At 43.9% G+C, this 14,303-nt stretch overlaps 1 protein-coding gene across 5 annotated transcripts in view; it reads left to right on the top strand.

Moving 5' to 3' along the window:
- The window catches only part of DCBLD2 (discoidin, CUB and LCCL domain containing 2), an 89,263-nt gene that overhangs the window by 60,661 nt on the left and 14,299 nt on the right, over nt 1-14,303 (top strand). For 3 of the 5 annotated variants that reach the window (XM_046658575.1, XM_046658572.1, XM_046658570.1), the window contains exons 10-15: nt 2,893-3,043; nt 3,822-3,908; nt 4,056-4,181; nt 7,079-7,172; nt 10,479-10,597; nt 14,100-14,237. In XM_046658575.1, coding sequence (XP_046514531.1) covers nt 2,893-3,043; nt 3,822-3,908; nt 4,056-4,181; nt 7,079-7,172; nt 10,479-10,597; nt 14,100-14,237 — 715 coding nt within the window. The remainder of the gene's footprint in view (nt 1-2,892; nt 3,044-3,821; nt 3,909-4,055; nt 4,182-7,078; nt 7,173-10,478; nt 10,598-14,099; nt 14,238-14,303) is intronic. The other 2 variants (XM_046658574.1, XM_046658571.1) reach the window with 1 other exon arrangement.

Raw genomic sequence — 14,303 nt, 5'->3', positions numbered from 1 at the left:
CGTGTCTTCAGGTATGTCACCTTCTCAATTCTAATTACAAGAATACTGTGGCCTTGAAGATGCCTCACAGTTCACTGATGCTCTGTTCTGTTTTTCCCCCAAATCTTTCTCTGTGTTCTAGTTTGGAAAATTTCTGTTGTTTTATCTTCAAGTTCGTTAATCTATTTGCACTGTCTAATCTGCTGTTAATCCTGTCCACTGTATTTTTATCTCCAATATCGTATTTTCTACCTCTAGATTTTCAGTTTTGGGCTTTTAAAGTTTCTTCCATGTCACTCTTTAACATGCTCATACTTTTCTTACCTCTAAAACATGTGGAGTATATAATAGCCCTTTTAATGCTCTTATCTACTAATTCTACCTACTAATGTCTCGTATCTGGGTCTTTTTGTATTGATTGGTATTATGGGTCATATTTGACATGCCCGGGAATTTCTGATTGGTTGCCAGACATGGTGAACCTTACGTTGTTTGGTGCTGGTTTTTGTTTTTATTGTTACTCCTTTAGTATTTTTGAGCTTTATGCTGGGGTGCAGTTGGGTTACTTGGGGATCATTTGATCTTTTCAAGGCTTGCATTCTGACTCTGCTGGGCAGGACCTGAGCAACCTTCACCTGCCGTTCCCATGCTGAGACACTGCTGCTCTGAGTCCTTGGCCCGAGGGCCCCTGTGTTAGGCAGTTTCTCCATCTGTCGGCCGTGTGAGCTGAGCCCAGCCCTGTGTGGCTCTGAGAATTGTGCTCGTGGCTCCTTCCCCTGGTTCTTTTCCCGTCCACAGATACTTCTGTAGGAGCAGCCGAAGATTTAAGGGGAAATGCCTGCAGATCCTAAAAGTCTCTCTCTGTCAGTCCTCTTCTGTACTCCGCTCTGCCCTGTGAATTCTAGCTGCCTTAGCCTCTCAGTCTCTGAGCTCTGTCTCCTCAATTCAGTGAGACCACGGGCGCTCTTCAGCCAGTACTGGGGCACCAGAAAGGCTCGCCTTATTTGCTTCCCTCTCACAGGGATTATTGTCCTGTGCTGCCTGTTGTCCAGTGTCTGCAAACCATTGGTTCACACATTTTACTCGAGTTTTCAGTGTTTAAGGAGAAGGGTAAATCTAGTCCTTCCTAGTCTATCATGGATTGAAGCAGAAGTCCTTCCACTGAATTACATGAAATAACAATCTTTTGCCTCATGTCAGCCCATCTGCTCCCTGCTCTGCCCCCAGCACAGGGGTAGTGGGTGTATTCATCTCATGCCCTTTCCAGCCTGCACACGTGCGTGAGCACATATGCACAGGCCGAGACAGGCTTCATTTTTGTTTTCAGAAAGTGGGAATGTATGTACAACTTGTTTTCATGATATATTGCTTTTTAATGGTATACCGTATTTGTGGAGGTATTACCCAAAAATTTAGGTTCCCTGAGAGTGGGAACTTTGTCTTCCATTTTACCCTCATGACATGTGCAGACCTCCCTAAATGCAGGGGTTCATAATAAATACTAACGGGTTAAATATAACAAGTCTTTTTTACTTGGTTTTTCTGAAATCTTTCTCGTTTGCATTCTTTATAAAAATGAGACTGCAATATGGAGTAAGGTCTCAGGGAAAGGTTTTATGTCCTCAAATGATGTTCAGTTATTGTTCCTGTTCCAGTAATATAATAGATGGCAAATAATTGCCTTCATTTTATTTCAGAGTAATATCTGAGGAAATGGTGGAAGCTTACTAGTTTGGAGGTTAAGGTAACTTCAAAACTCTTAGAAAATGAGGGATATTAACACATCTCAGAAGTTTATAATCTAATGCCATGTGAATTAGCCAGGAGGAAAATAGCTATAATATTGGGAAATGACTTGATTTGAGGAGTTAGGCATTTACTTGCTCTCAGTTAACTGAGAAAAAGCAAGCCCCTTTGACTTGAGGCAGCTGTCTTCTCATTAATGGTCATTAGAAACGACCTTGGTGATTTGGCCAAAGGAATGAGGAGGTCTCTTTTTTGCCTAGTGGAGCCCTGTACTTAAGTCAGCAGACATGGTTCCAGTCAGGGCCCCGTCACGACCGGCTGTGTGGTCCGCTTACATCCCTCAAGCTGCAGTATGCTGGGTTCTGCCTGTTTCCTAGGGTTGTCATGAAGAGCATCTGAGGTAATCATATGAAAATGCTTTGTAAATAACTGAGAGCTGCTGCAGTGTAAGGTACTATCCTCATTTGCTTGAAATAGTCGAGGGAATGAGATAGTCACTTGAAATCATATTTTTACCTAAGGATTATTCATGTAATTCATTTCTTGCTGTTCAGCTACAATCAGTATATTAGGCAGGGAACAGTGTCACTTTTCTGGTTGAAATAGCAACAAAAAATGAAAACGGATGCTGTGGGAACTGCGTTTATGTAGTTTCTCCAGTAGGTGGGGGTCTGTGTCTGTTAGGAGTTTGTTAGTGTATGTTCTCTTTGTTTATGAGAGTCAAGTTATGAAAAGTACACAGTAAAGCATTTCCTCTAAGGCCTCAGATGTTCAATTATGCTTTACTGTGAAAGTAAAATTAATATATTTAAATACTTGGTGTTCCACAGCACCAGAGTTACTAATTTTTTAATACCATACACTGTCTCAGTGCAGTCAACACCTTCTTCCCAAATCGCCACGTTAGCACTCTTGTCGTGTTCAAATCAGCTGAAAGTCCTTTTCATATTCAGTATTTTCCTTTGCATATTTTTGATGAAGGATGTGCAGCTTCTTAGTCACTTTTCCAAATTATGATTCATTTACCCTCTTAGAAAGTACTCCTCATGGTCATACTTTGCAGGTCTCATTTAAAGCCCAAAGCCAAACACAAGTCATGATTCAGTGGAGCAGCGTAGCCCTGACCTCTGCTGATGTAAAGTACCGATTTTTTGTTGTTTTTTAAAGATATTTCAAGGAAACAAAGATTATCACCAGGATGTGCGTAATAACTTTTTGCCACCAATTATTGCACGTTTTATCAGAGTGAATCCTACCCAGTGGCAGCAGAAAATTGCCATGAAAATGGAGCTCCTTGGATGTCAGTTTATTCCTAAAGGTAAAGCAACAGCACGTTGGCCATGTCGTTTTCAGTGAATTAATTAAAAATGACTGTTCTCAGAGAGAGTTGTTTGTAATAATGTGTGTTTAACCTCTAATTACAGTATCTTCTTGAAGGGATTTTCAAAAGAAATAGTTATCCTGTTAAAAAGTTAGACATCAAAATGAGTTCCAAATTGCTGCTGAAGAGAGCATCGCTGATAGCAGCTCCCTGAGCCTGCTTTCCAGATCCAGTCCCCGTCTTAGTTCCTCCCAGCTCTCGTGTCGCGTCGTGCTTGTGTCACGGGAGCGCCGATGACTGGAACAGTAACCTCAGTCTAGGTGCCTTTCCTGGGAGTAAATTAAAAGTGGGAAGAACTTCCTTCCATCTTATATATAATATTTCAGCACTTTGTTTACCGTTGTCTCCCCAGGAGCTACTGTAGCGCCTGGCACATATGGGCCCTCCGTAAATGTTATTAGATGAATTGAACCAGTAGTGTATCCAATTGTGATGACACTTCTCTAGCTTCAGAGTCAGCATCATCAGCCTCCCCATTCTCCTTCCTAAGAAGAGTATTTTTAGACAATTTAGTTATTTAAAAATTCAGAAATCTCAGTATATTTGTCCATTTAATGCAGAGCATATTTATTCTTCTGACATATTTCTGTCTGAGATTCAAAACTACAATGCAGAATTAAGTATTCTAGGAAGCGTTAAAGACATGTAAAGTTACTATTTTTAACTATGATTTTTATAAGCAAAATGTGTAAACTTCTCTAAACCATTTTTTAAGGTCGTCCTCCCAAATTCACTCAGCCTCCACCTCCTTGGAACAGCAATGACCTCAAAAGCACTACAGCCCCTCCAAAGGTAGCCAAAGGTATGCCTGCCCCCACCGGGGCAGCATGACGCTCCCTGGTTTTGCGGTATAACTTTCCATAAACACATAAAAGCATTATAAAATAACTTTATCTTCATCAAGTTGGTGTAGATAAAAGAATAAAGAGTTTTTAAAACTTTTTTCAAGGTCGTGCCCCCAAATTCACTCAGCCGCTACAGCCTCGCAGCAGCCACGAATTCCCTGCACAGACAGAGCAGACGACTACCACGCCTGACATCAGGAACACCACTGTGACCCCGCACGGGACCAAAGGTCTGCAAACCCAGGAACGCCACCTGGCACGCGGCAGAGTTTTATTTTATTTTTAACTTAAGTTTTCAGGAACATTTCCAGCCTTTAAACCTTTAGTTTCTTTTCCTGTAACTCTGTTTTTTTGAAGAATAGCAAAAAATTTGATTTCCTTCCTTGGGGAAAAACTGGCTGCCTTGTCTCAGTTCTGTTCTTTGGGGCCGTGGGGACTAGGCCTTTAGATATTCGGAGACGGGTGCTCTGCTCTCCGCCTCCTCTTGCAATTTTTCTCCCTATACAGCTAAACACGTGGAGTCTCAGGCTTAGAAATATTTCTAGAAATAACTAAAACCATAACAGGAAACAAACTTTTTTTCTGATTACATATTAATTTGCTGGTTACAGAACTTGGTAGCACAAAGGGATTAGGAAAAGAAACAGAAGTTTTGGTGAAAACTAATACTTTTTAAAAAAATAATATGTTCATAAAAATACTTCGGTCTCTTTTTAAATTGTTTCCAATTTTTCTTCAGATTATAAATATAATTGTATTGGAATGTACTTTCAGATTTTGTTAATGATAAGTAAGATGTTAACATATACAAAACATAGTAGTACCTTTGATTTTACTAGTTGTTAAAAAACAACATTTCAGTTGAATTCAGGAAAAAAGCCTCAGTGTCATAGAGGAACTACTTTCAGTGTGGGCAGACAGAAAATCCCACTAATGTTCAGGACAGTGCAGAGAAGAGAAAGCACTTCATTTAGAGAGCCTGGTGCAACAGAAACTGTCGTCTTTCTCATTTTCTGAAAATCTGCCTGGGAGCAGATAACTTCCTCCAACTTCCCACGTTGGTTTCTTCCCCGCGTCTAAAGCATTTCCAGACGGCCCGGTTTCTTTCTCCTGCTTCCGGGAAAGCTGGAGAGAAGAAGGCTGCGTGGGGGCGGGAGACCTCAGGCCCGGCAGGGAGCTCTCCCCAGGCTGCAGAGGGCGTGTCCTTGGGCAGGATCCCAGGCCAGATGCCTGGAAGAAAGAGTAGTCATTTAAAACTCGTGCTCATCTTAAAATCCAATCGTAGAATCTCAGTGTCAAGACTGAAGGTGTCCATACAGCATCTTCTCCAGAGCGAGGATCCCTGTAAGCTTAGAAAGAGTCACAGGGAGTGTGCAGGTCTCAGTGAAGACCCCTGGCTCCTTTCCTCTGGGATGGCGGTGTGTATGCTTTCCTTACTTTTTGAACCTAAACAGATGTTTTCATGCCTCTGATTAAATCAAACTGTATCCATCTGAACCTGATTGTCTCTCCAGTTTCACAGATCTTAGGGATTAAGCACACTTTACTTCTCTGAATTCTTAGTGCTTTCTAGCCTGAGTCACGATTTCTGTTTTATGCACTTCTCCCTTCTCCATTTTTATATCCAGGCTGAAAGGGATGCTGGAGAGCATCAAGTGCTGGTCAGGTTTGTGCCCCTGTAACTTCCAGATCCTCCTTCAGCGGGGCCCTCAGCACTGGCCAGCCGCTTTCTGTTCCCCTGGTTAGCTCTTCTGTCTGTTCTCAGCAGTAGCTATTGGAAACTTTCGCTGTGTTTCAAACCCTTGACCCAGAGATCTTCACTCACTCTCAGTTACATCTTCAACCTCACACAGAAAGTAGAAGCCATTCAAAGGAAACTCCCATGTTGTGGAGCCTACAGACACACTTGTGCCCTCCTTCCATCTATCCAGCTTCTCAGAGGCTGCATGTCATTGACTATCCTTCTCCTCTCCTGCACATTCTCTTCCCCTCCTTTGGGTATGATTATCAGGAGGCAGTGAGATGCTGTGTCAGGCCATCGCAGGGTCTGGCGCTGAGCCTCTGGTAGATAGCAGCAGATGCTCGTGGCAGCATCCTCAGGGCCAAGAAGAGGGGTTGACAGGTGAAGAAAGAAACTGATGTCGCAAATGACCTTAAGCAGAGCATTTTCTGCATCTGGGCCCAGGATTCCTTATCTGTGGCATGATAGGATTCAGTGGGGGATTCAGTGATCTGCATGCCCCTGGGGCTCCAGCACTGCATTACTTTCTGCCCTCTTCAGTCACATTTGCAGTCAGCTTTCTGTACCTAACACTACATTGTTACTTTCCCATATCTATAAATATTTTGCCATCATTTTGCAACATCACTTCCAGTTGCTGGATGATATTTTACTGGAAGGAGGATACCATGATTTTACTCATTCTCTTTCATTGTTGGGCATTTGGATTATTTCTAGTTTTTAACTCTTCTGCAGATACAGAAGTAAACATCTTTAAATGTCATCTTGATTTTTTCCTAAGAATAAATTCTACATATGGAACTGCCAATTAATATGTTTTTATACATATTGCCCCCAAAGGCTAATCAGAAAGATATCAATTTATATTCTCATGAAAATACCTGTTCCCTGATATCCTCTTCAAGAATTAGTTGTTCTTTTAAATATCTGCCAATTTGATAAGTAAAAACAGCCTCTTGTTTTAATTTCTGTTTCTCTGATTAGTAGTGAGGTGAACATATTTAATGGGCACTTGTGTTTTTAACGTAATAGAAGGTGTTTCATTCATCTCTGCTGACTTTTCTTTTGTTTGTTCTTGACTTATAAATTCTGTAATATGTTAATTATATTAACCCTTTATCACAGATGCAGAAAATATTTTCCCAGTTTATCATCTGTCTTTCAATTTGTTCTGGTGATTCAAAAATATACAAGGGTGGAGCACATAGTGTGACAACTTCCATGTGTCCGTGATAGCTTCTGCAGGTGCCAGCTCATGCCCAGTCCATTTCATAAATAATGTTTATAGTATTTTTTGAGATAGAAGTGATGATATGGTTAATGTTCATTCTTTTCCTTCATGATTTCTGCCTTTGGTATTAATGTTCTTTTTTCTTTAAATTTCAGATGTCACCTTGGCCGCAGTCCTTGTCCCAGTGTTGGTCATGGTTCTCACCACGCTCATCCTCATTTTAGTGTGTGCCTGGCATTGGAGGAACAGGTGAGTCCACGACTAGTTCTCCTGATTGATCCCAGAGGGGATGTTTCCAAATGTGAAGCAGAAACTAAATATAGAAGATAAACTATGATTCGTCTCTTTGTGATGGAAAGTTAAGATAGTCATTAGAATAAAAAAGCACAGGTTTTGGAAGCTAGCCCCTGGGCCTAGTGGTTAAGTTGGGCACGCTCTAATTCAGTGGCCTGGGTTCGGTTCCCAGGCACAGACCTACACCACGCGTCAGTGGCCATGCTGTTGTGGCAACCCACATACAAAGTAGAGGAAGACTGGCACAGATGTTAGCTCAGCGACAATCTTCCTCAGCAAAAAAACCCCCAAAAAGCACAGGTTTCTTCTTCGTTTCCATAAAAGATGAGTAAGTTAATTCCACAGTCAGTTACTGAGCATCTTTAGCATATCAAATTCTGCATTACACACTAGGACGTACACCTTAATAAGACATATAATAGGTGCTCAGTAACATTTACTGGAAGAATGAGACACAACGCCTATTGTGTTTAGCAGGGTTGACTGACACAAAATAAGAAACTCTAGTATGGCCAGATGAGTTATTATGCAGTGCTGGGAAACAGACGTGAGAGCCACGAGAGTGACCCAAAATCTGTTCTTCGGGAGAGAGTGATCCTCAAGTTTGACATGTTTTGCCTTAAAGAAGGAGTTGGATTTGGCAGAGAGGGGAAGGAAGAGAATGGCCCAGACTGAGGGGTTGCTCGGGGGAAGCACAGGGGTGCGGGGCCAGGACGGCTTCCTGGGGGAGGGGGTTCGATCTCGTGCTGCGGGTGGGGAGGCCGTTGAGGAGTGGTGGTGGTCAGCGCAGCGGATAGATGGCGGTGCTTCTGGAGGGTGGACTGAAGAGGAGCGACCGAGAGTCCCGAGGTGAGTGAGGAGGCGCTGAGGCCGTGCAGGCACGTGGCAGGGACGCCAGGAGGGGGCGCTGGCCGCTCGGGGAGGAGGGGCACCTAGGATGGCCTGGAGTTTCGGGCGTGTGCACGAGACCAGCAGCGTGTCATGAGTCGAGACAGCAAAACAGGAGGGACAGGCTAGTGCGGGAGAATGGCGGTTTGTGGAGCCATTCAGCAGATATCTGCGCTCCCCCCTGTGCCGAGTGTGGAGCCCCCAGGTTTAGGGAAGGCCAGGGGTGCCTTGCCTGGCCCCGCCCACACGGCGTGCGCCCCGGGGGCTGAGGAGGCCGAGGAGCGGGGTCCTGCACTTGGGTGGGCGCCGCGGGCGGAGCGGGACCCGCAAGTCAGCACGAGGGCGGTGGGGAAAGGGGCTCGGGGCTGTCGGACAGTCCGGGGAGGGGCGGCCAGCAGGCTCTCGGGGCGCTGGACAGCAGCAGGTGTCGAGGAGAGCACAGCAACAACTAATTTTTCTAGAAAATTAAGTGCTGATTTTAGGCATTATTCTGAATTCTTTACATGTTTTAGCTCAATTAATCCTCACAACAGCCTCTGAAGCAGGTATTGCTGTAAATCCCATTTTACAGAAGAAAGTGAGACAGCGTCAATCCCTTGCCCCAGGTCACCAGCCAGGACCGGCAGAGGGGGCTTCGAGCCGTGCTGTTACCGCTGCCCGCCTGAGCCTGCAGTCGGACAGTCAGTCCACGGGTCTGAGCCCCGCTGGGAACAGCACAGGCCGAGGGGAGGACACGGGAGGAGAGCTGCGGCCTGAGGTCGGGGGCAGGGGTCGGGGGGGCTTGTTTAAGGGGCCTGTGGAAGCTCAGACCCCATGAGGCAGGTGGAATATACGCCTTTCAGGACAGAAGGTCTGAGCCGCAGAACTGAAGGGCCTTCTCAGGACGCCCGTGCAACTGCTGCCAGCTAGCTCTGTCACGAGGCGTGGAGGAGGAGAGGCCAGCCAGGGGCTGTGGAAGTAGCTGAGAGAGAAGAATCCTAATACAAACAGCTGCAGCTTACTGATCCTGAACCCATGCCAGCTGCTCCCAGCACTTCACACGCAGGGGGCCAGTGACCTGACCTCTGTCACCGGAGGGTCAGAATATAAAATCCTTGATGGTACAACCCCTGGCCAATACTCAGGCCATTAAATTTGTTGTCTTAGCCACATAGAGCATCTATCTGCCATTTAGAAAAGATGATTGATTTCCTTTCATTTTTAACTGTTATGATTAGAGGATTTGGGGGGAGAAAAGTGCTTAATTAATAAACTAGCATTGTATTATTTCTTTTCCATTCTAGTTTTGATGAACAGCCCCAGCCCGTCCATCTCTTCCACAAATTTTACATTATAATTTACTTTGAAATAAAGAGATGTTGTATCTTCAGTACAGTCAAACTTTAAAATGAGGAAGCTTTTAATATCAATAATAAAAACATAGTCTTATGCTGGAGAAGAGTGTTTCCAAGGAGGAAAAGACATACCCTGGGCTCTTTGAGAAAGTGACATTCATGGTCTTGAGCAAACCACATAACCGTCCTGTCCTCATTTATACATAGAACCTGCTTTGTTTTTAGCTTGCGAAACATTAATTTTAATTAGATTTACATCCCTGACTCAGAAAATGCCCTTTCACGTGCTTGTTTTCCTCTTTGTAACGGGCTCTTGGCAGGTGGTAATTCTTCCTGGAGGAGGGAGGGCCCTGGGGAGAGTGTGCAGGAGTGGCCTGGGGAGGGGCTCCCTCACTGCACGCTGGCTCTCGCCTCCCGCTGGCTCTCGCCTCCCGGGCCCGGGTGTCCTCTTCTCCCTGCACCACCTGTCACTGTCAGTGCCAGTGTTGACTTATCCTACGTGGTTGGAGGAATTAAGTCCGTGCAATTAAGTGTGCGTGACTCTTTAAACTTCTCTGGGGCAGAGGACCGTAGAAGAAAAGCAGCAAGTTGGAAAAAATAACTCAGAAAAAAATGTGGGGTTTTTTTTGTTCTATGAACTTTGTGTATCAACTGATTTGAGAAATTTGTATTTGAAACCAAAACAGACCTGACACGATTTCCCTGTGATATCCCACATGTCAGGGCTGGGTCTTTGATCTGCTTGGGTCTTTTTATCTACACTTAGCCTTTTTTATTCCTTTATGCCTCTGAGTGGGAAATAGTTGGGTAACAAGGTGACTGTCTCAGGAAACAGTTGAATGTTTATCGAGAGTCCAGAATTTACGAGCCTCGGCAGTGGCTTGAAAGTCAAGTGAAGTGGAGGACCCCCCGGGTGGCTCAGCGCATGGTCGTGTGGACTGCTGACGAATCATTAACTGTGGGGTTTATCCTGCAATCCCACGGCTTCCTTACTATGAATTCACTCTATTGGCTAACTTTTTTTTCTGTATTTTTCCAGAAAGAAAAAAACCGAAGGCACCTATGGTTTACCTTCCTGGGACCGGGCAGGTAGCTCTTGGCTTTGCATCTCTTTGCATCAGCGGGAAGTCCCTCCCCTGCAGGTGGCAGTAGTGAAAGGAAAGTCATTTCCAGGCCACGTACATTCCCCAGCACTGTCGGAGAAATGGTTTCCTCTTCTTTTCTAATCATTCTTTCTTTTCTGTAAAATCTCTCCTAGTCAGTCAGTAAAGGATGGAAAGTTAGAACTTCTCCTAACGCTTGCTCTGTGCTTTTTCCTCTGGAGCCCTTGTCTGGCTTGTCTCGTGTATCTGTTTATCTTGAGGAGACCAGCTAGCTTCCTGTGTGGCCCATGTGAACACCGTGAGAGGCAAGGATTGCCGTCTTGATGACACTGTGCACGTCCCTCTGCGTGGGTTTTTACCACTTGGGGTCGAGCAGTTCAGGAGTCACGGAGGTCTGCCATGATGAGTGGCCATCTTCTGCAGTCCTGCTCTCTGGGGCAGGTGGCACCACAGGCCCCCTCAGGGTCTCCCACTTCCCAGTCTCGCTACTGGAATGACTGTTAGGAGCCGAGAGGGTTCACTGCGGTGACTGATAGAAGAGAGCAGTGGTGGGGGCGGATCACACGCTGCTGGCTCCCCAGGGGATCTTGGGAAGTATCTTTTGAGAAAAACTTATTGAAAACCACCACTACAACAGACAGACTGTATCTGGCTGCTCTATAATAGCAGATTTGCTGTGTGTGTGCTTTTGATAGAGATTTCTACCACGTTCCACTTTGCACTGGCTGTTCTAGCAAAGCAAAAAATAAGCTTGAACAACTTCAGGAACTAGAAGAAGAAGAGCAAACTAAACCCAGTGCCACCAGGAGGATGGAAACAGTAAGGATGAGAGAAGAGAGAAAGGAAATCAAGAAGAGAAGAATAAGGAAAATTAATGAAACCAAAAGTTGGTTCTTCAAAAAGATAAAAAAAGACAGACCTTTAGCTAGATGGACAGAGAAAAAGAGAAGGCTCACGTTACCAAACTCAGAAATGAAAGTATGGGGATATTACTACTGATTCTACAGAAATAAAAAGGATTATAAGAGTACTGTAAACAATTCTATGCTAAAAAAATGGGTAACCTAGATGAAATTGGATAAATTAGATAAATTTGGATAAATTCCTAGAAATGCAAAATCTACCAAGACTCAATCACAAAGAAATAGAAAATATGGGACTGGCCCTATGGCCAAGTGATTAAGTTCATGCGCTCCACTTCGGTGGCCCAGGGTTTTGCTGGTTTGGACCCTGGGTGTGGACATGGCACTATTCATCAGGCCACGCTAAGGCGGCGTCCCACATAGCATAACCAGAGGCACTCACAACTAGAATATACAGTGTTCTGGGGAGAAGGAGAAGAAGAAGAAGAAAAAGAAGATTGGCAACAGTTGTTAGCTCAGGTGCCAATCTTTTAAAAAAAAAAGAAAGAAAGAAAGAAATAGAAAATCTGAACAGACCTCTAACTAGTGAGGAGATTGACTCAGGAATCAAAAATCTCCCAACAAAGAAAAGTCCTGGACCTGCTGGCTTCTCTGGTAAGTTCTATCAAACATTTACTTAAAAGACTCCACAAAAACACTGTTAGAATAAATGAATTCAGCAAAGCAGCAGGATGCAGAGTCAAAATACAAAAATCATTTGCATTTCTATACACAAACAACAGGCAATCTCAAAAGGAGGTTATAAGAACAATCCTATTTACAATAGCGTCAAAAAGAAAATATTTAGAAATTAATTCAGCCAAGGAGGTGAACAACTTGTACAATGAAAACTACAAAATGCTGTTGAAAGAAATTAAAGGAGACATAAACTAATGGAAACACACCACGTGCATGGATTGGAAGACCTGATGTTGTTAATGGCAGCGCCACCCAAAGCGGTCTACAGATTCCGTGCAATCCCTGTCAAAAGCCCAAAGACAGTTTTTGCAGAAATAGAAAAACCATCCTAAAAATCATATGGAATTTCAAGGGACCCTGAATAGCCAAAACAATCTTGAAAAAGAAGAACAAAATTGGAAGACTCACACTCCCTGATTTCAAAACTTACTACAAAGCTACAGTAATCAAAACAGTGTGATGGTGGCATAGACAGACATATAGACCAATGGCCTAGAATAGAAAGCCCAGAAACAAACCCTCAGAAACATGACCAAATGATTTTTGACAAGGGTGCCAAGACCATTCATTGGGAAAAAGACATTTCAAGAAACAGTGCTGGGAAAACACATGCAAAAGAATGAAGTTGGACCCTTACCTAACACCACATTCAAAAATTAAGTCAAAATGGATCAAGGACCAAGATGTAAGACCTAAAACAATAAAACTCTTAGAAGAAAACATAGGACAGCAGCTTCGTGATGTTGGATTTGGCAGTGATTTCTTGGATATGACACCAAATGCACAGATAATAAAAGAAAGAACAAATTGGACTTCATGAAAATTTAAAAATTTGTGCATCAAAAGGCATTATCCAGAGAGTGAAAAAGCAACCCATGGAATGGGAGAAAATACTTGAAAATCACATATCTGATAAGGGATTAATATCCAAAATATGTAGAGAACTTCTTAAAAAACTCAACAAAAAAAAAAACCCAATTGAATAGACATTTCTCTGAAGAAGATACACAAATGGCCAATAAGCATGTGAAAAAATGCTCAACATCACTAATCTTGAGGGAAATGCAAGTCAAAACTACAGTGAGATATCACCTCACACCCATTAGGATGGCTCATATCAAAGGAACAGAAAACAAATGTTGTCAGTGACGTGAGGAAATTGCAACCCTCGTGCGCTTTTGGTGGGAATGTAAAATGGTACAACTGTTGTGGAAAACAGTATGGCAGTTCCTCAGAAAACTAAAAATAGAGCCACCATACAATCCAGCAATTCTACTTCTGGGTATATACCCAAAAGAATTGAAAGCAGGGTCTCTAAAAGATTTGTACACCCATGTTCATGGCAGCATTATTCACAGTAGATAAAACATGGAAGCAACTCGTGTCCATCAACTGATAAATAGATAAGCAAAATGTGGCATATACATTCAGTGGAATATTATTCAGCCTTAAAAAGGAAGGAAATTCTGCAATATGCTGCAACATGGATGAACCTTGAGGACGTCTTACTAAATGAAAGAAGTCAGTCACAAAAAGACAAATACTGTATGATTCCACTTACATGAGGAACCTGGAGGAGTCAAATCCGTAGAGACAGAGAGTAGAATGGTGGCTGCCAGGGGCTGGGGGCGGGGGGAATGGGGAGTTGTAGTTTAATGGGGACAGGGTTTCCGTTTTGCAAGATGAAAAGAGTTCTGGAGACGGACGGTGGTGCCTGCACAGCAGTGTGAATGTGCTTAATACCACTGATGTGTACACTTAAAAATGGTTAAGATGGTAAGTTTTACGTGTATTTTACCACAATAAGAAAAAGGCAAAGCTTGAACATAAAGGCTAATTTGTATAGAAATTTGTTATAGAAATAGCTTAAATGCAACAGGATTTCTCCCTTAACCCCCCGTTAGCAGTGCCGGCGTCGCTTGTGCTGACCGGTCTCTTGCCCCCGTCCCACTGCAGGCTGGTGGAAGGGAATGAAGCAGTTCCTCCCCGCCAAGGCGCTGGAGCCGGAGGAGACCCCGGTGCACTACAGCAGCAGCGAGGTGACCCACCTGAGCCCCAGGGAGGTCCCCACAGCGCTGCAGGCCGACTCTGCAGGTGAGCGCCACACGGGCTTCGCTGGGCGCGGTGGGGTCTTCAGTAGCTTTTGTTTTTCTCACGTGT

Source organism: Equus quagga, chromosome 4, assembly GCF_021613505.1.
Source record: "Equus quagga isolate Etosha38 chromosome 4, UCLA_HA_Equagga_1.0, whole genome shotgun sequence".
Lineage (NCBI taxonomy): Eukaryota > Metazoa > Chordata > Mammalia > Perissodactyla > Equidae > Equus > Equus quagga.
Note: the sequence above shows the minus strand (reverse complement) of the source record. Positions and strands in the feature narration are given on the sequence as shown.